This window comes from Rissa tridactyla, chromosome 4 (assembly GCF_028500815.1).
Source record: "Rissa tridactyla isolate bRisTri1 chromosome 4, bRisTri1.patW.cur.20221130, whole genome shotgun sequence".
NCBI lineage: Eukaryota > Metazoa > Chordata > Aves > Charadriiformes > Laridae > Rissa > Rissa tridactyla.
In genome coordinates, this window is record NC_071469.1 from 74,645,856 (window position 1) to 74,666,707 (window position 20,852).

The 20,852-nt window shown below is 38.8% G+C and overlaps 1 protein-coding gene and 1 long non-coding RNA gene across 5 annotated transcripts in view; one reads left to right on the plus strand and one right to left on the minus strand.

Moving 5' to 3' along the window:
* Positions 1 to 12,531, minus strand: part of LOC128909380 (uncharacterized) — a 45,605-nt gene extending 33,074 nt beyond the window's left edge. Inside the window, exons 1-2 of the long non-coding RNA XR_008466354.1 lie at positions 12,404 to 12,531; positions 9,785 to 9,837 (exon numbers count right to left, since the gene is read on the minus strand). This is a non-coding gene — a long non-coding RNA (uncharacterized LOC128909380). The remainder of the gene's footprint in view (positions 1 to 9,784; positions 9,838 to 12,403) is intronic.
* The window catches only part of SLC7A6 (solute carrier family 7 member 6), a 31,216-nt gene continuing 22,583 nt past the window's right edge, over positions 12,220 to 20,852 (plus strand). Inside the window, exons 1-3 of one of the 4 annotated variants that reach the window (XM_054200978.1) lie at positions 12,355 to 12,374; positions 12,801 to 13,015; positions 18,612 to 19,184. In XM_054200978.1, coding sequence (XP_054056953.1) covers positions 18,653 to 19,184 — 532 coding nt within the window. In that variant the 5' untranslated portion in view covers positions 12,355 to 12,374; positions 12,801 to 13,015; positions 18,612 to 18,652. Of the gene's footprint in view, positions 12,375 to 12,800; positions 13,016 to 15,551; positions 18,075 to 18,611; positions 19,185 to 20,852 lie in introns of those variants that run through there. The other 3 variants (XM_054200979.1, XM_054200977.1, XM_054200976.1) reach the window with 3 other exon arrangements.

Below are 20,852 nucleotides of genomic sequence, written 5' to 3' on the forward strand. Positions count from 1 at the left end.
TATCACTTCATTTTGCCTCACCAAAATTGCATACTCTTATAAGGCCTATAATGTGTTGCCTATGTAACAAAGACATTAATGTAATGTTTTGATCACTGATGTGAAATATCAAATTGCTTAAAGCTTATGGTATTCTCCTTTGTACCTAATCTAGTTCATTAGCTAAGATTTCTAGTGTCTTTTCTTCTGTGTTCTGCAGTTCTCGATATCACAAAATAATATAGAATAAATGACACTGAGCAAGAGTAAAGATAGAACAGTCAAACTGTTTTTTAGTATCTACAGGAAGAAACAGGGTTTGAATGTGAAGAATGTCTAGAATCCCAGGAGAGAAATACAAAACATGGGTAATTCTATAAAACAGCAAAGGGAATAATAAAAATAAGTCACTTCGGGACTGACCATACAAAGGGATAAGTAAAACTCTCCCTTGCAGTTACTCAGAAAAAACAAAACCAGAATTAATAGATGTTAAAATGAGAAGTCTTATTCAAATTCAATGAAGCTATTTAGATTTGTTAAAGGAACAGTAAGTGGAGTAGGCAGATGGTTATTTTTCTGACCTTACTGTAATATATTTTTCTTCTTGATATGATTGCAGCTTTCTTTTGCTGACTTGTAAAAAGATGACTGTCCCTTGCCCTTTTTCTTATCTATACACCTTTATCTTAGCTGGGATACTTCCTGTAATGTAAGAACGTCTGCACTAGCATTTGTTTGAGGTTAATTTGTGGAAAATTAATCTGAGGTACTGGAATGAAATGTCTAAGAGATTAATCCTTCCAGTAGAGAGCAAACCAAAGCAAGCTATAAATACCACTCGATAGTTGTCACCAGTGCCTGTTAAAAACAATTCCAGAGAACAACCGAGGAACAGAACAAGTGCTTATTCATAAGATACTAATCTACAAAATTAAAAAAAAATGCATTAATGGACTGCTAATTTATGCAGAACAAATTTACACCACTTTGGTAGTCTAAAATGTACAAAAACTAACGCATTAATGAAAACATACTAAACCTTAAGGATTCTTATTTTATTGTTTCAAGTCTGAATTCTGCATAACCTTGCACAGGTTTAATCACTTGAGCTATTCATGTGAAGATTTATAAGGAAGTTCAAGTGCTTATATAAATACTTGTGGGACTGGTATGTTAGGGAAGGACCCAAACATCATCAAGGCAGACATAGAGAATTTAGGTTTCTTTACTGATATTTATTGATTATAGTGCTATACAGCTATTGTGCTCTCCTCCAGTAATATATGTTGTCTCTAAGAGAGCTGGGAGTTTTATGCATGAAGAAATCCTGTCTTGTGTTATATTCCCTTTCATTCTTTTCCTGTCTCCTTTCCAAAATACTATACTGGAGCTCAAAAGGCCTTAGTATAGTTTTGATTTTGTTCTTCAGCAAAGGAAGTAATCCCTTGCCTGGTACTACATTCCCTTTACTGAGTGCAACATGGTTGACTTGACAGCTGGTATGTCAGCCAAATTAAAATTCCTGGATTTTGAAGGTAAGTCCACCATAAATTAAACTACCTGACAAGGTCTGAAAAGAACATATTTAATGAGTTATTTGTTTTACATTAAAGTTAGTGTAGCTGCAAGAATACATTAATTGTACAGTTAAATTCAGTATGTGTTGAAGAAAGGCTGCTGGTAGTTGCAGCATTGCATTTTGCTTAATCCCAACATGATAAAAATGGTAGACAAGAAGCTCAGATGTATTATTTCCAGCTCTTGTGCTGAAATGACAGAACTTTGTGATCAGTATTTCCTGCCATTATTTCTCTTTGCCAAGAATACATCCCAAGCAAGAGTTACAGAGGTCTATAGCCTCAAACTGCCATCCTTGCTGGGCTTTAAGGTTGACCTTTCCTCTTCCACAGAAGTAAGAGATGCAGCAGTTGAAGAAACTGTGGACTCCCTCAACCAGGCTGAATGAAATGGCAGTTAGTGATTTAGAATTAAAACTTCTTCACCCCTTGAAATGTGGTAACATTCCAAAGTATTTCAACACCTACTTCCAACTGTTGGTCTTGAACTTTCCCCATAGCAACAGCAATATCCACACGCGCAGAAAGTACAGCTGAATTTCACCCTTTCAGAAGTAACCTGGCTGTACTCCAGCAAGTTCTGTACAGTTACTCCTTTCTTTAGATTTCAAGAAGCATTTGTATTAGGTAACAGAATGACTACCAACGTTATATTTGTTTTCCTTTGTTGATGAAAAAGGGCTCAAAGCTTTTTTTCAGCTCATTAGAATGTTACCTGGGGAAAAAAAAGCTGAAAGAAGTGACTAAGGAATACATCTGGAAAATTAATTAAAAAAACCCCACCAAATGTATGAGACTTTTGACCTTGGAATAGCTGCAAAATATGTTCCCAACAGAACTGTCTTTATGCCACTTACGTGTGCTGTGATAGCGTCCTGGCCCAAAAGAACAGGAAACTAGATGGAAAACACTGTGAGATGAGTGCCTGCCACGTTCACTTGCATGTGTGCAGGGTGCCCGAGTAACCATTGTTTTCCATTCCATGTTGGCAATGTTTTAGCTGGAAAACAGCATTCAGCTCTAAGCACGGACTGAGAAGAGCCCAGAAGAGAGAGGAAGGCTTGATAAGGAAACCTGACGTTACGGACAAGTTGATAAAATTGTGTTTGTTTGGTGTAGCAAACAGGAGGCGAAGGGAAAATATATAAGAGTCTGGAGCAGAGGTAGTGAACATCCAGTGATGAAACAGAGTACTTGGTACCAACCAGTTGTCTGTTCTTATGGCTTTGTGATTCTGGAGTGGCTTTCAAGCAGCTGCTCAAAAAGATTTAAAGCCTTTTATGAAGACAGTCTCCTTTCCCACACCCAGAGCAATTAGCAATAGTCACAGAACTTTTTTTAACCTGAACAAGAGCTCTTTAGTTGGTGAACTTAATATAGACAACAGTGATTTGCTAAAGTCTTTTCCCTCAGCCTGTTCAGTTTATTTATGCAAAATACAAATGTTTACAGTGACTTAAGGGAGAAATGAATATCTCTTTGCTGAGAGTTACTTGCTGAGAGCTAACATGAATATTTATAACTGCCCTGTAACTCAATCGCTATTTATTTCACTAAAATGTACCTGTGAACTCATGTTCCTGTTGGCAAGCCAGCTGTCAGGAAGATGGAATAGAGAAAACCTGAATTAAAGAGCCCTGGAGATTATTTCCACTCTCCACAGTGTTTCTGTGAATTCTAAAAAGAAAAGAAGGCACTCCTACATTTTTGCTTCTCTGCAGATCGTGTTTGGTCATCTTCTCTCAAATACTATGAGCATCTTTTCCATCTTTATTAAAAGGCAATCTTTATCAAGCAAGATTTCCGTCAATCCCTCAAACGTTTGCCAAGAGCAGCACTAAAATATGTAATCTTTTTAATTTAGAAAAATTAATTAAAACTATTTAAGATTCTTTATTACCCTGAACCTTCTCTTCTCCCTTTCGTTTTTACGATGGGATTTTCTTTGCGTTAATATATTTTCCTCCCTCTTTTTGCATGAAACCACAGGAACATAAAGAAAAATGTATGACATACAATGTTAAAATGCAAACAAAACCATAGGGGGAAAAAAAAAAATGTTATTTGTGCTGAACTGGTATGACCTCACACAGAAATCTGATAGACTGCATGTTCCAGACAAGTTTTACTAAACCCTGCATAAGACAAAGATTTACAGCCGAAGAAATATTTCAACTCAGGGAAAAGGCAGTACTACTCTCTCCTCCCTTCTGCTCTGACTCCTGCAGAGCCGGTTCAAATGCAGTCTGGCATCTCTGGCTAAAACCTGTTCTCTCTGCTAAAATCACTTGTGTGCTTGTCCTGGTTCCAGCTGGGATAGAGTTAATTTTCTTCATAGTAGCTGCTGTGTTTTAGATTCAGTATGAGAATAATGTAGATAATACATATTGTTTTAGTTGTTACTAAGTAATGCTTATATTAAGTCAAGGACTTTTTCAGCTTCCCATAGAATCCAAGAGGGAGCATAGGCAGGACAAACTGGCAAAAGGAGTATTCCATACCATAGAGGTCATGGTCAGTATATAAATGGGGGTTGGCCAGGGGGCAGGAATCCGCAATCACATTGCATCACTCATTTTGTATATTCTTTTACTATTATTATTTTCTCTTCTATTACTGTTTTAATAAACTATCATTACCACAACACACAAGGTTTGGGTTTTTTTTCTTTTTCTCCCTCTTCTCCCTATCACAGTGCAGGGGAGAGGTGAGCAAATGGCAGCACGGCCCTAGTTGCTGGCTAGGGTTAAACCATGACACTGCTGGTATTCAAAGCTGCAGATGTATTTGTTTTACAGAAATCTCTCACTTAGGTATAGAATTAATGAAATATTCAAGAGAGGAGAGATTTGGGTGCTGTTTTATATTATCATATCTTTCAAAACCAAAATTGGATAATCTTTGATTTCATTTTCTATACGAGAGAAACAATAGGGTTTGAACTCTTCAGCTGTTGCATTTTATTTTATTTTAATGCGTTTAGTAGGAATGTTTTCTGCTATTTTATTACTAGTATATCAATATAGCAATTTAATTTATTCTCAGCTGGTCTGAGACTATTTTTTTTTTTAAATCTGACGGCAACTCACCATTTCTTTGCCCAAACTAGCCCCCAGCAGTGAAAGCTGTCATTTCTTGTTTAATGTTCCTTATGTTCATCTTCAGTAGCAAGAGAAGGTGCACGCACTGTGGCCAGGCCTCTCCTGCTAATAACAGTGCCAATTAACTCTAACAATTACAGTGCATAGTGACAACTGCAGAGGTAAAGGTTCACTATGGATTTGTTACTTTAAGGTATGCTTGGGCACGTAGACAGGATTTTTCTTGTCTGTTTTTACAGCTGACTATTTAATCACAGACGTTTTTTCTTGGACAAAGGAAGCCTTTGTAAAGAGCAAAATAAAATATAATTATCAGGATTTCACAGCTCTAACTTTACTGTACAGTATACACTGGATTTAACTCCAAGAGCATGCAATGCAGCTGTCTTCCGATTGTTTCAGTACAACCACCTAATGTAAATCTTTGTTTTTTGTTTTAATGACAAAACATTATGAGCACCTATAACGTATGTTATTCCAGCATAGAATAATCCAAAAGAACAATTTCTCCAGTGATACAACACTTCAGTAATAAAATTTGTCCTTGGACAAATACAGAGTTGTTGTTGTAGCATGACAGTGAGCAACCTACGTGAGATCAACATATTTAAGTGTGAGATGAGGACACTTACAGGACTCCAACCATAAAGTCTGTTGCATGAGATGACACTGACGACCCATTTTAGCAATTAACCTGGCCATCCCCTACAGTTTCAAAAGAAGCTGAGGTCTTCCAACTTTTCCCATACTAGTGACACAGTGATAAAAATATCTCCGTGACCTCCACAAGCAGTAATATGACACCCATAACCATGAGGTTTAGTTTCCTTTATCATACTGCCTGAGCTCTGACACAGAAGCCCAAGCACTTGCTCTCACTTCCACTTACTCTTCTAGATTCATGTGAAAGTAAAGACAATTATATCACCAGTGTTGCATAAATGATCATGTCTCATTTAATCAATGTTACTAGTATTCAAAATGCTCTTAGCTTGTGGGATTTAAGCTAATAAAAATAGTACTGAAAAAAAAAACAGCAGTAAACTTTAACACAAGTGACGACCACTGGAACTAAAATATACCTATAAGTACATGCAGCACAGCTTTGAGTGTTTTCAAAAGTTTGCTTTATGGCACTTCACAGTATGTGACTGGGAGGCTGAAAAAGCTTTTCATAGTTGTGGGGATAACTTGGGAAGCTCTTGGTAGTTCTTAATTAGTCCACCACGATTTGCTCTGTGGGACACTATACACCAAGTAATCAAGAGCCAAGTGTGGAACAAAGGAGCAAAGTGCAAAACGCACACAGACAGACTGCTGAGAAATCATTTCTGAAAAGTTAGAAAAGCCAACCATAATTTTAATTTTAGGGCTGAATACCTTCTAATATTAACAAAGAATGGATTAGAAATTGGAACAACTGCGCTAGCAGTGAAAAGACTAAATCTATTAATAGGGCTATCCTATTTATTGCAAAGGCAAATGGACTGGCAATAAATCCTCCTGTGTTTCAATAAAATGCAATTTCCCTAATCTTCAAGACTCTCTTAACGTTAAAATATTTTACATCTCAGTTTTTAAGGTGTGCTTTAAACATTTAGATATTCTGAAAACCTTACTCATGGAACATGCAGTCTTAGGCAAGTACTCAGCAAAACCTTTAATGCAGTTCTGATCTTGTATTTGTGAAACAACATGGTTTTCTTTATTTTACAAGAAATAACTACGCTATATAAACTTAAAAATTATAACTTGTTTAATTGTCACTATTTCCACATGTTTCAAGGAGTACACATTCATCTGTTCACTTCATAGGCAAAATGTATTGATTCAGGTCAACATCCATAGGCATATTTAATTTGCATACATTGTGTGGGAATCTATACAGAAAGGTCTTTGGGTTTATGTTTTTGGAAAACTTTTATTTTAAAGACAGTCTAAATTTGGAGCAAATACAACTACAGAATCCTGCAGAAGTCTGAAAGTTTTGGGAATAAAGGCTGTCCTTATCATCTGGTTCACCCAACAATTGTTCCCACCACTGTGAAGTACTGTGCTATTATAAGTTCTCAAAATAAAATGAGAGGGAACTCTTTTATAAAAGGTACAAATTTATTTGTATTGTACAAATATTTCAGGGTAGTTCAGTAATTAGGAGAAAAGTGACAGGAGTGCACTAAAAGCAAAGCTGCACCAGTGGGGTCAGCACCAATGGAGTTGTACTGTAGCACGCTGAATTCAAAGTGGCTCTGCGAAGGAACATCTGGTTGAATTTAAATTGCAAAGTTTGGACTCAGCATGATAATACAAACAAAATGATGACATTGGCTTCAGCCTCTAGTGACTAGCTGCTTGCAAATAGGGTATCAATGTAACTACCACTGAGTATTATTAGGATCTTCTAAGCTTCCATGCTCCTGCTTTTAATCACAGAGACAGGTACCACGAGTGAAGAAAGTATAGCAAAAATGGACTGACAATAATATAGTGGAATCTGTAGCACAAAGGAATTTTGCTGTTTTGAAGAAAGTCTGAGCAGTTATATTAGAAGGCTGAGTTGCATAATATAAAAAAAACCCAAAAGATGTCTTTGAACTGTCTCATCTAAAAGAAATTTATTTAAATACTGTGAAAGTGGGTTACAAACGCTACCACTAAGGGTAGCGTCTATGCCTACCCACATACTAATTTGGGACCTGAAACAAGAAAAAATATTTATTCTTAAGAAGCTATTTCTTAAAGCTAGAAATCTTCCTTAGCTTGTTTTTATACATATTCACTTCTATTAGCCTTCAAAACAGACACGGAGAAAGAGCATTATCCTTAAAAATGCCTGCAGCTTTTAAAGCCTTGGTGAAACAATGATTCTAACTCCTGTGCTGTTTTCCAAGAAAATGAAGCCAGTGATTCACCCACTATCATTAATAAATAGCCAGGTCCTTATGAAGGTAATTCAACATAGATAAGACAATTTGTGTCATCAAAGGTAGGGTCTCAGAGTTGAATGATTTAGTTATCTGAAAAATTAAGTCAAACCATTTCTTTAAAAATAACTACAAAGGATTATCAAAGTTGAATGATTTAGTTATCTGAAAAATTAAATCAAACCATTTCTTTAAAAATAACTACGAAGGATTATTTTTTCCAAATAAACCTTCAAAATTGACTGGTAATAACAAGGTGTATTGCACATTCCAGTCGTAATAGAGAAGACTACAGTAGCAAAAGAAAAAAGTAAAATGAAAATAGAAAATTTGGGGCATTAATCAAAATAATGCTGAAAAAATACTGGAGTCCTTTGAAATTTATGTGAAGATTTGTATTTTTTTGCTGTTGTTTCTTTGCTCTCCTAGCAAAGTTTTATTGATAACATTTGAAAACTTGTCCGTGCTTTAGAAGATATCTATTCCCACTTCCTCTTTGCAACATGGATAGCATTGAACAAAAAGAGTCTGTAATCCTGTGCAACGAAGATTTTTATAAGCAAATAATAAACTTTGACGTGAGTGGATGAGGCAGTGAAAAGAAAGGAAAAGGCACCTGAAAGGCAACAGAACCAGACAGGAAAAATAAAATTAAAAGATGGGATGCTGAAGCTTATTTTACAGTCTGTTTTTAAAAACTGCAGTATACAGAAGCCAAGTTTTCCGTAAAAGAAGGCCTAATGCTAATCTTCACAGTATTTAAATAAGAGTGCACTGGCCATCCTTCAGTTTCTGATCATTGAGGGGACATTTTCCACTACCTCATCCTTTTCCTTTTCTCTCTGCTCCTAGCTTACACCACATTTGTACTTTTGTGATTACGATCGTAAAAACCTAACCTCCACAGAAGTATTGTTTTCTGCGAGCTTAGTGAGCAAAATTGCCTCTCAGAGGGGGTCAGGCAAGTGCCAGAGCCAGTCAAATGCTGAAAGCCAGTGGAGTAGGAGGAGACATGCAGCTAGGAGCAGAGGAAGATAAATTTAGAAGCCTAAATTTAGATTTTTTTTTTTTAATTGCCTAACATTTCGGTTCTTGTAGTCACTCTCATTTGTAAGTAATACTTATTCTGCTTAGAACACCTAAAGCAGAAGTTTGTGTGATGGGAAGAGGAAGGAAAAAAGACAGGGCAAAGGATCAGCTAATTTGTTTTTGTAAAGAAGTTCACTCAGCTTTAATCAAAGAAAAGAAACAGAAGCACTATTTAATTTTTGAACTGTTTCTGTCGTCCTCAGGAAAGACTACAGAGTACATGGCTGACACTGTGTTGTCTGAGATGATGAAGGTGGAAAACTACTAAAAAGAATCTCTGCCTTTAAGTACTTATACAAATTTTCGTTTGCTGGGATCTGGCTAAAGCCACAGATTTACTGTGCCACATCATTTTATTATGCTTGTGAATAACTCCTGTATCCACAGAGCGTACATTTCAAAAGAAGCACGAAAGTGATCCTGCCTCGCTGTGTGTGGCAACAAAAGGAACCAACATAAACTCTCAAACACATGGCTATAAGCAACATCTTCACGCTAATTAATAGCACAAGTTCCATGTTGCAATGAGTACTTACATATACACAACACACCTTCAATGCTGACCTTTAAGGAGCTCAGTACATGCTCATTCTTCCATGAATTAAGTGCATGAGCAACACATTCTTGGGGGACTTATGCAGTAAAGATATGCTTAAACTCACCCTGCACACCAGAATTAACTTGCTAACAAGCACAAAGCTGATGACTGGGCTTCAGATTCACTTAGATTTAACAGCAGTTTTTACCTTGGCTCTGTCATGTTCTAGAACTATTTAATGAATATCCTGTGGATTTGGTTTTCTTTAGTCTGATGCACGTTCAATTTTGGTTTGCTTAGGGGTATTTAATCTGTTTATTCTACGAGCTTTTTTAGTTGAATTAAATTTTCTAAGATGTATTTAAGTGATTAGTCAGAGAAAGGAAGTCAGACAGGGCAAAACTCACAGATTTATCAAAACTCAGTTTGACTTTGTTCTCACTATCTAAAAGAGATTTGATCTTAACTTGATTAAATTAGTATCAGATAAAATCCTAGTGGAAACAGAGTCTTTTTTTAGGTTTTCTCTGCTAGCGGTTAGAGAATACACATTCCTGTATAAACATAACTTACAAGTCGCCATTTATGGATGATCAGGGATGAGGCATACAGTTTGTAGAGGTAACCTGTAGCAAGAAGAGAAGAATTCAAGTAAGGAGTCCAGACTTACATTTGGCTTCCACAGTAAAATTTAAGAAGTGATTTATAAAGTTATGAACCTTGCCAAAATGGACAAAAATACTTATCTGGATGATTATTCTGAAGTTTGCTTCTGGTCACTTGCAAACACTTTAGAAGCATTGTCCAGCCTTATGATGATGTCCTAACTTGGATCTCATACCAGCCTCTACAGTATTGTAAGTTTTCAGAATCCAAAGGGTGAACTTCTATTTTGAAATCTCAAATCAGCATTTTTTCAAAAAAATCTTTTTAAAGGTTCTAAAATAAAATGTCATTCTCTGTACTTCCAGCATATGCCTAATAATTTGTTTCCTATGTTTTTTCAGCTCTCACTTATTTCTTGTTCCTAAAGGCAATTTTATAATCAGCTCACATTTTATGAGTCCGTCTTATGGAGGAATGAATACTGTCTCCAGTAGATTCAATTTGTGAGAGCTTAAAAGGCAGTCTAGCAACAGCTGAAATCAGCTACATCTTTTACGTTCACACTCAATCCATTAATCATGTGCAAGATAACTGTTGCAAGTATCCCTCTACCTGAAAGATGCTGTGTTAGTATTGCAGAAAACAGAGTACTATCAATATTTGTAACAATGACTAAACAGTATTACCATCTAATAACTGCTTTTTGGTTCATACTATTTTTATAATGGCAATCAATTAGTTTCATATTGTAGAAATTTGAGTTACATTCTGGGGATGTCTTCTATGGTTTTTATCTTCTATCAGTTCTGTTTAAGTCATGTATGGGGGCTGTTAAGCTCCCAGGAGAAAGCAGATGATTGTTTTTGTTTGTGGCTTTGCAACATTGACAGTAGTTTTAGTAGGTGACAGATTTAGTATACATGTACTTGCACAAGACCTAAACCCGAAAAAAGCCAAACAACGAGTTGAAACAAAGATAATTAAAAGAGCTGAGATAATCAGGCTCCTTCAGATTATGACCTGCAAATTACAGTTTGTTTTGCTATTGTGCCATATAGTTTGGAAAATAAATCTAATGTAGTTCTCTCCCATATGTGCACTTAAAAAGCCAACTTGTAACAGAAAAGACTTTCTTCACTCATTGTTGTCCAAACACAATGTAAAGAGTATCTGGAGATATAGAGGAGGGCAGCAGTTGCTTTGTATGCTGATTGTCTCTGTAACAATAAAAGCCAAAAAAACCCCTCCTCGATAAGACAAGCAAGCTTTGAGAGAGGAAATAGTATGGAAATCAGAAATCTAAGGCTCGTGGTAACAGAACTGGACTCCACCATCACATTTACTGTCATGTTTATGGGTATTATAGTGCATAGTTTGCCTTCCCCTGTTCTTTTACAGCCTTATAATTTTTACTTGCCTGTAAGGTTTTTACCCTGGTATATCCTATTGAAAAAAAGTCCACCTCTGACTCATCTGTTTGAGACTGTAGATAATAACCATGTACTGGCGGAGGGATAATTAGATTGTTTTGAGCAAGACAAAGACTATCACATCTCCTGAACCCTGTTGTCTTTCCAGACACCGACCTTCTCTTTACCTAATAGGGAACACCAAAAAGGGTGGTAAAGAACATTAAGAGGGGGCTGTAGTTCACTGGATTAGACATGCTAAAACTATTAACCTGACAGAGGAAGGCAAACAAGAATGCCTTCCTTACACTACCCCAGATAAATCTGCTGAACAGCAAATTGCTAACTCACTGTTATTTTCAGATACCACTGGGTGCTTTTAATCACGATTTTGAGACTCCATTAGATTTACTTTATTGGAGCCAAAGCTGAGGTATGGCTGTGCCCCTTTTGAGGGCAGGAACATGCTAATATTTTAGGGGCTCCCTTTTTATTTCCGTAACAACCATGGCTGGCGCTGACCACCTCGTAGTTGCGCCCCAAAACGTCGCCAGGTTTAAGGGCTTCGACCCTTATTATAGAGCAAACTCACGTGCGTGTAACTTTGGGCCATTTCACCTCCTGGGGATCTGACGGGCGCTCCGTGTCCCCGAGGCCCTCACCCCCCCTCAGGGCAAGGGCAGAGCCAACCTCCACCTGCGGTGGCTGCAGGGCCAGGCCGCGGGCCCACGGCTCCTCAGGCGAGCCTGAGGCTGAGGAAAAACGCGCCGTTTTCGTACCGTCAACGCTAAGCCTGAGGGAAAGGGGAAGGATGGTTCCCGGCCCGCCTGAGGAGAAAGCGGGGGGTGGGGGGTGGGAGGGAGTAGGGGGAAGGTCGCCCATTCCGAGCTCGCCGCCCTCCTCAGCCGGCTGGGTGCGGCTGAGGTAAAGCGGGCGGGAGGCCGGGCCCCGCGGCCTCTCCCTGAGGCAGACAAGGCAAGAGGCAGCGGCGGTTTGCTGCTGGGGAGAGGAGGGGTAAGCGACGACAGCTGCGGCGGCGGGCCCGGGGCCGGGGCCGTGGGGCGGGGCAGAGCGGCCGCCATCACGTGTCGTGCGGCAACGAGCGAGCATCCCCGGGACGGGCAACGGCGCGGCCGGCGGGAGCGGAGGTAACCCAGGCGGTCGCGCTGCTACTAACCGGTGGGGAAGGGTCTGGCGCGGAACCCTGGCACGGCGGCTGAGGTGCTGTCTTCCTCCCAGCCCTCGGGGAAGACGCGTAACCCAGCTAGGCGCAGGGGCTGCCCGGCGGCTCAGCTTGCGCCGTGCGCGGAGGTTTCCGGCGCTTCTCCGCGTCTTTCCCCTTCAGCATCCGGGGCTGGGCGGGCTGCAGGTGTGCAGAGTGGCAGCATGACAAATGCCGTGTATTTTAATTTTTTTAAAGGGTGCCTCAGCGGCGGCACCTGCGGGTACCTCAACCCTGACAGCCCCAGGAAGGAAGCGGCTGCCTGGCGCCTCAGGGCTAAGGGGAACGCCGCCTTCCTCCCGGGGCTGTCCCGGAGGCGTGAAACATGCCTGAATCTCGCTTATTTTATAAGAAAAACAGGCTAACCACCGCTTGGGGAGGGAGGAGCGGCCACCGAGGGAGCGAAATGACCCCAGATCCTCCTCTCTTCCTGCGGCGCGACCCGGAGGGCCGCCCGTCTCCTCACGCTGTTCCCGCCGGCGACAAGCCCGTCATGTCGCGCCCATCCCGACTTTTGAGGGTGGTTTTCTTGGAGCCACGTGTTTTGTTTAGTTTGGCAGCCGGCAGGTATGAGGGTTGGTACTCAGGTCGGGTTATAGGAGCATGTTTTTTGGCGGCGGATGCGCGTAATTGTAACTGCTCTGTTAACTAGCTGTCGGAGGGAACAGAAGTGGGTTTAGTAATAACCTCAAGTGAGCATGACTTTGCTTACTGGCATTTGGTAGTGATTTTGATTGTTTATGTGTTTTTTTAAGTGCAGTCTGTTTGGGTGTGACTGAGTTACAGCTAAAGAGTAGACATGGGTACAGATTTGTAGGTAAGCGGGTGCCTTCTGACATTACTTTCCCCCGTTTTTGAGAGGTTTCCACTTCTGTGCCCCAGCATAAAAAATAAGAGAAATTATTTTAACAAATTGTATTATTGTCCCTTCTGTCTTTATCTGGGTCTTACTGTATACATTTCACGAGATGTTCCTCTCATTGCACCTGCTTCGTTCACTCCCTTCTGTCTAAACCAACCTCCCTTCTGTCTAAATCAAGACTGTCTGCTGCAAAGTTTGTTGTTGTGAGCTTGCTTCTATTTTTTACCTCGGAAATATAAAAATAAATTAGAAGTGTGAAAGCTACAGTGGTATGTCCGCTTGTACCTAGCACAGTTCCCTAATTTTAAAGTAACTTCTTTTAAAATCAAGGTTAATATTACTGAGGTGGATTTGTCTAGGATTGGTACTTCAGAAAATTTTGAAAAGTTTCTGAGACCTTGTAACTGAATGTCTGTTTGTGAGCTGATTATAGGTCTTTCCCTCATTTAATGTTCATAGCCTTACTCAGGATTTGTCCAAACGTGGATAATATGTGTATTTGCTGAACATCTCTTGTGCGGCTGTGATACACTATCAAGGGAATAATTGACACAGTGACTTCTCTTTCATGCCTTTTTACATGATAAGCACACCTTGTCCCTTTTTAAAAAATGGATGTTGCAACCAATTCTGTTTGCTTAAAGGTTTATGTTGTTTTTTATAGTGCTAAAGATGGTGTGTTTACATATGCGAGCACAAAAAGATTTGGTTCAACAGATTAGATCTTTACATTGGGAATTGCTTTTGTTGCAAGGGCTTCCTGTCTGCTAACTGTATGTATGGCAGGGAAGTGATTCTTCTCTCACCAGAAACAAGAAAAATGCATACTGGACAAACTCTAAGCCTTTCCCACTTAAAAGTTCAGACTGTGAGGTGCCTAGATATATACATTGCAAGGAATAGGCATTTCAGGGACTTAAAACCTTTGCTCTGTTGGTGCTTAACTCCCTGAAGACTTTCGTGCTGTTTGCCTGTGTAGGGCAATCTTGACTCTTACCCGAAGGGTAAGAGTCATTGTGTTCAGAAGTAGGAGTTTTACAGCTGGTATATGTGAATAGTATGTGAAGTATATATGTAAAGCTATGTTACAGCAAGAGCTGTTTTATGCAGTCAAGATGACTCCAGAAGACAAAGGCAAGAACACTAGAAATCTTTGCTAATGAGCTGGTATTGTATAAGAGTATAGCAAAACACAGTAAGCTTTTAGCAGTTTGGTATTTCACATCGGTCATTAACCCACTTGCAGGTTCACCTCAAGTTGAACAATTGACAGGTCAGCTGCTGTCCTGCTCGGTGGGAGAGAGGGGATCTTGGCGGATGGTTCCTCCTTCCCTTCTCTTAAAGAAATGCCACCCCGTAATGCAGTGTTACTACTTTGCTAACTGCACGTTAACCTTCATTAGCTCCTTTGGTACATGGCCAAAGTGTGATAGGCTTTATCAGAATATATATTTTTAGTGAGACAATGAAGTGATCCTTGTTTCAGGTCACTCTGTCCTGGTTTTGTATCAAAGCTTTCTATATCAATGGCAGTGTCATTTCAGTAAAAAAATCTTAATGCACGTCAGCAAAAAGATTCCTCACAGCTGCAACAATCAGCAAAAAAAAAAAAAAAGAGTTTAAGACTTTGTATTGCACAAGGGTGAGCGATGAGGAAATCCACGTGTTACCTTGTGTGGAGGCATAAGCCTGCATTAGCCATAGCGGTCTTGTGGCAAGGCTTTGGCAGCATTAGAGATCGTTCTAACAGTGTTACGCGATTGTTGTATGTTAGAAAATATATACTATTCCTGTCTGGTTCTTCTCTTCCAAGCCTGTCTTCTGTTTCCACCGAGGTAATGGTCTTGTGACAGAATCATGAATTTTAATATATGTGGTTTTTTTTCTTTGTATTGCTAACCTCGACATAGATTCAGTTTTCTCTAGTCTTTGCTCGCCCTCTTCCTTTGTAGGTTTTTTTTTTCCAGTTGGTCAAAGCTGCTGAGTTCAGTTCCAGTTAAGATTAAGTGAAGTGCTCGTAGGAAAAAATCTGCCAATATTTTTTTTCCTGTCATAGAGATGGTGAAGTAAGACACGTGACTCAGGCAAATAAGCAATTCCTGCCTTTAAGGCTTTGAGGATGTAAAACAAACAAGGTCAGAGAAGAGAATGAAAACACCAAATCTTGAGTGAGCTGTTGCACACGCCTTCATGCAAATCCTAGTTGTTAGCAGGTACCTGAATTTACAAATAACAAAAGCAGACTCAGAGAGGAAGAAAGATATTGGGGGATAAAACAAGCTAGGTTGAGAGATACTGTGGTTGTTCTTGCTTGGGTAGAGTAGAGTAGGGCAAGAAACAGTCAAGGTCATCAGTAAGAAAATTGTATAGAACTACAGTCACTTGCTGCTAATTGAGGTGGAAGCATTTGAGCAGTGACAGGGCCTGTAGTTACAAGTAATTATTAAATGTACTTCTGAACTTCAGACCATGAGGTAAATCACGGTGATTTAGTGCAAAACTGCCTTTGTGTGAACACGTCAGATTTGATTTGATCAAATCAAATCATCAAAATGCCTGAGTACTCAAAGTAGTGTTTATGCTTCTGCACAAGTCGTACTTTGAAAGGTGTTCCAGGAAGAAATGGGAATGATGATTAGGATATGTGGAGTAAGAAATCATAAAGCTGTGTTAGTATCACTAAAATGATGGTTTACATCCATGAGTCAATTATTACCATATTACTCAGCTTAATCCTTTAGCTGGAAGTGCTAAGCATGAACATGGCATGTTTTCAAACTGGCAGCTGGATCTCATGGATGTCATAACAATAGCTGTAGTAGTCTTATTTTTTCCACTGACATTTGTTCAGAGTGGTTTGCCTTCTGAAATACATTTGCAACTAGTGTCCTGTCCGAGTAAAAATAGAAATGAAAAGACTCAATTTGAAGCTGAATGTTATTTTTATGGGTCACAAGTGTTCTTTAAATCCACTTCTTATGGTCAAATTAGTCATGAAGACATCTGCTTTGATTATTTGTCCTGCTGTTTTACACATTTATGCTTTCTGATGATTGCATCACATTTGCAGTTAATTATTATAATAATTTATATTCATTAACACAGTAATAACTACACTTTCTCTTGTAAAGCAAACCAATAATCTTACAAGCTCATAGGCCACATGGGTTTTTGAAGACTTAGCTCCACTACACTAGTAGCAGAAAATCAGCCAGCATGTGGTTGCAAATGAATTTGGCACAAGATAGATGGAAGAGCAGATGACAAGGAGAACTGGTAGCAACTGGTGAGATGAATTTGATTTTGTTTTTCTTTGCAGTTTTGGGCACGCTCATCTGTAGAAAACGTGTGGATCCCTCTCTCCTTATTAGTTTAATTTTGCTGGAGATGCCTTATTATAACATTAAAGCATTTAAGTTCTGAAACAGCATAGTTTAGTTTCTTGAAGGTTGAAAATTTTTAGTCTAATTAAAAATGTGAAGTTTGATGGCTTGTGTTGTATATGTATGACACTAGATAAGATGTTGACTCATGTATAAGTGATAAAATATGTATTTAGTAATTAACCATCTTTAAAGTGTTTCTTTGAAATATTGAGGGGAAAATAAATCAGAAGGCATCTGACTGAACAGATTGAGGATCTCTTTTTGCATTAGTTAAAAGAACACAGCCTCTGTTTTAATGTGGAAAAAGCTACAAGATTCATGAGTTGTAGATGAATCATGTAATATGTTTCAGTAAATGATTTGTACTCCATTTCGCTAGAAATTACGTTTTTATTGATTGAAAAGAATATTATTTTCACATTTTTAAAACTGTTCTAGTTCAGGGATGTCAAGTCAAATTTTCTGTACTGTAGTATACAGATGTTGGCTTTATAACAAAGGAAGAGTATGATTATTAAGTTTCCCCACCAGAAAGGTGTGCCTCTAACTGCATGAGCAAAACCTTGTATGTTCCTATGTTGCTGGACACATAGATATATATGTAGTTTGGGTGATTGCATACTGACCTTTCAAAATCCCCATACTCAGGGTTTTTGTTCTCTTAGTTGACAAGTTTATTGTTGGAATAACAAAACATTTTGTAAAATTAGCGTTACCCAAAAAAAGTGCAGAAACTTCCCCCCCCCCCCCCCCATACATCAGCTGCTTTATTCTAATTGACCCATGCTTTTTAATTTTTCTGTTCTGTGGTAAATAGCTGAAGTGTACACTGGGGGTTTAATGAGGGGCAGAGCATATGAATGGAGTGCATTCTGGCAATTAAGTAGGGCCTATTCTTTAATGCTGCTGATAACCTAGTAATCAAAGGTACATTTGCAATTTAAGTGGTTTCCATACAAGACTGTTCCTTGAATAGATTATTTCTTTCTTGAACTTCTATAAAATGAGCCTTATTCGGAATTACTGCTAATTATCAGTATATTCTTGTGCTAATAAATGTTATTAGCAGTAATTTGCTTTTGCAAGGCATGGGAGAATTTCCTGGAGACTTGAGAAGAAGGTGGCTCTTTTCCAAATGGTCAATGCTGAAGCAGAGGAACAAGTTTATTTAATTTCTGTGTTCTTAGGTACTGTTAAATACAGTTGTTAATGGAGGAATTTGGATTGAAACTACTGTGGGTTTTTTCATGTACAGCCTGCACTCTTGGATAACTCCAAGAAATGAGGAAGTGGGAACTGAGAACAGTTTTGGGGAGGCGGGAGGGACTGAACTGTAATATCAGTTAAAAGTCAAGAGTTGGATCAAGGGAATTCTGGAGTAAGTATCTCTTCATATTGCTTTTAGCAAGAGCCCACACATCAATAATATGTGCAACCCTGTTACTAGATCACTCATAACTTACATGTGTCAATGCAATAATCTGATTAATTTTTATAGTACTGCAATAAATCTATGTTCATGCTTAGAACTTCAGCTTGGTTGCATGGTGCTTGCTTTTCTATATCACCTCACTTTGCTTCTATCTGTTCTTTCTTCCTTTTCAACTTTGGAATCCCTTAATTCTGTCCTTCCTATGGTTTTGTTTGTGTTTGTTGTTTGTTTTTTTTTTTCTAAAGGTAGAAGTTCCTTTCTCAGCTTAAGTTATATTGGAATTTGTCTCTTGCTCTGTGTGTTGTTTTTTCTGTTTAACTATCATGAATTTACCTTTGTGTAAGAAAATGTGTGACACAACAAAAGGGAATTTCTCAATTTATGTTTGTAAATCATAGGGTAAAAAGGTGGAAAGAAGATTTGTCAAGAAATTCCTGGGATAAAAAATTTATAGTGATTTCAGCTGTCTGTATTTTGTTTTAGATTGTGATTTGGAGTCGTGGAGAATTCACAGTCTTTCCACAATGGGAGAAAGGACAGATTGTACGAAGTCGCATAGTTCACTGGCAGAATACAGCCCCGTCAATAAATCAGACAGGACAGATCCAAGTGACAGCTCTGAAATGCAGGATGGAAACCAAAATACATTGCAACTGAAGAAAGAAATATCTTTGATAAATGGCATAAGCCTTATAGTAGGCAACATGATCGGTTCAGGTATCTTTGTATCTCCCAAAGGAGTTCTCATCTACAGCAAATCTTATGGATTGTCGCTAATAATTTGGGCAATTGGAGGGGTTTTTTCAGTCTTTGGAGCTCTGTGCTATGCTGAACTTGGAACCACTATTACAAAGTCAGGAGCCAGCTACGCGTATATCTTGGAGTCTTTTGGGAGCTTCATTGCTTTTATTCGTTTGTGGACCTCACTCCTAATTGTAGAGCCAACTAGTCAGGCGATTATTGCCATCACCTTCGCTAACTACGTAGTTCAACCTTTCTTCCCTTCCTGTGATCCTCCATATTTGGCCTGCCGTCTCATAGCAGCTGCTTGTGAATGTAAGTACTTGAAATTTACGATGTTATTTTTTTGTCCAGGGTTAAGTTTTATTAAAAGAAATCCTACCAAGTCCCAGGATTGTTGCATACTGAATCTGCAATGGTTTGAGTTACAGTGGGGAAAAGAACAATTTCCAGCACATGAATAACTTGCAGGTATTCGGTCAGTGAATTAACCATTTTCTCATTCAGAAGCAGAACGAGGTATTTAACTCTTCCAAGTTTCCTCACATGTCAAAAATGGGGGGAAGAATTTTTTTCCCCTCAGAGAAGTATATTAGATCAAACCTCAGGATACTCTTGGAGTGGTCTAAGAGTTGTTGCAGAATAGCTGAATTCTGCTGAATAGAATTCTGCTGTAATTTATTTTACAATAGCTTCTCAATGTAGACGTGTTTAAGTAAGTGCTCTGGTAGGGTTTCAAAAGATCATTCATTCAAGGTTATTCTTCATGCTCATGATTAACTGTAACATCAGTACAACAGTACCTGTTGTAAAGCTGTTTTGATAAGCAGAAATTTTCTGTGCACATAAAACCTTGAAATGTTTGTGATCGGATAGCCAGCTCTGTTAGTCAATATAGAGGAAAAACTGTCCATGTGCTACAAATCAGGACTGTTCTGCTGTATCAAGAGAATGAAAATGTATGATTGTACTCTGTATGTCTTAATTTTAGGTATTTCTTATTAAAAGTGTTTATATACGTATTTTACATGTCCAGTCAACAATGAAAAATGTCTTTCAGAAAGTCTGTATGGCCGTCCATCATCATGTACTGATCATTTTTGCGGTGCGCTGTGGAGTCTGCTATCCCTATTGACCTGATGCTCTTATTATAAAGCTAATACAGAACTTGGACTTTTTTACTGCCAACAATATGCTACGGGGAGGAGATGTGCTGTTCCTACCTGATTCCTTTTTGAGGCAACAGGGAGCCTGTTGAAATAGCTCTGATGTTCCTTACTACAGTTGTCTATGTAGGACTAGGAGAGGGCAAAGAGAGAGAGAGAGCGCGCAGTGGTGTGTGTTTCAAATATTTGACTGCTATAACTAGCTGTGAACATTAGAGCTTCCCCTTCCATTTCTGTAAGTTAATTTGTTACTGTTGGGAAAGCACTAACATGCCGGTCTGTGTCCAGGTAGTGGGAAGAATAATAACAAACTTCTTCCAAAAAATCTGTCGGCTTATTCAGTTATGTTCCCTCTGTCTCCCTCCTCCCTTCCAAATATGCGTCCACATTTTGTTGTGACAACTTCAGGAAAGAAATGAAGGACCTGTAATGTCATGTTCGCATTCCTTAAACAGACACTGTCCCAAGGGCACAGATTCAGGAGCGCAGGGGAATCTGCACTTCTATTTAAGGTATCTCGCATCTGAGGGGAGTTTATAAAAAGTAGTTTATCAAAAAGCAAGAAATTTAGACAGAGTGATTCAATTAAAGTTATTATATAGTAGATGTAGAAAAAACAGTTCGATGTCCTCTACACTTGCTGCTAAGAGAGGGGATTTAGCACCTTTTTCTTTACTGGAGATAATTTGACAGCAAGATCACTCTCATGTAGGTGGAACAACTTACTTGAACAGTCCACTTTATGGTTTGAATGCTTGTTCTGCCCTGCTCCATGTGTCAGTGCTGAGGCTCTCACCCCTGCTCTACAATTTCATTT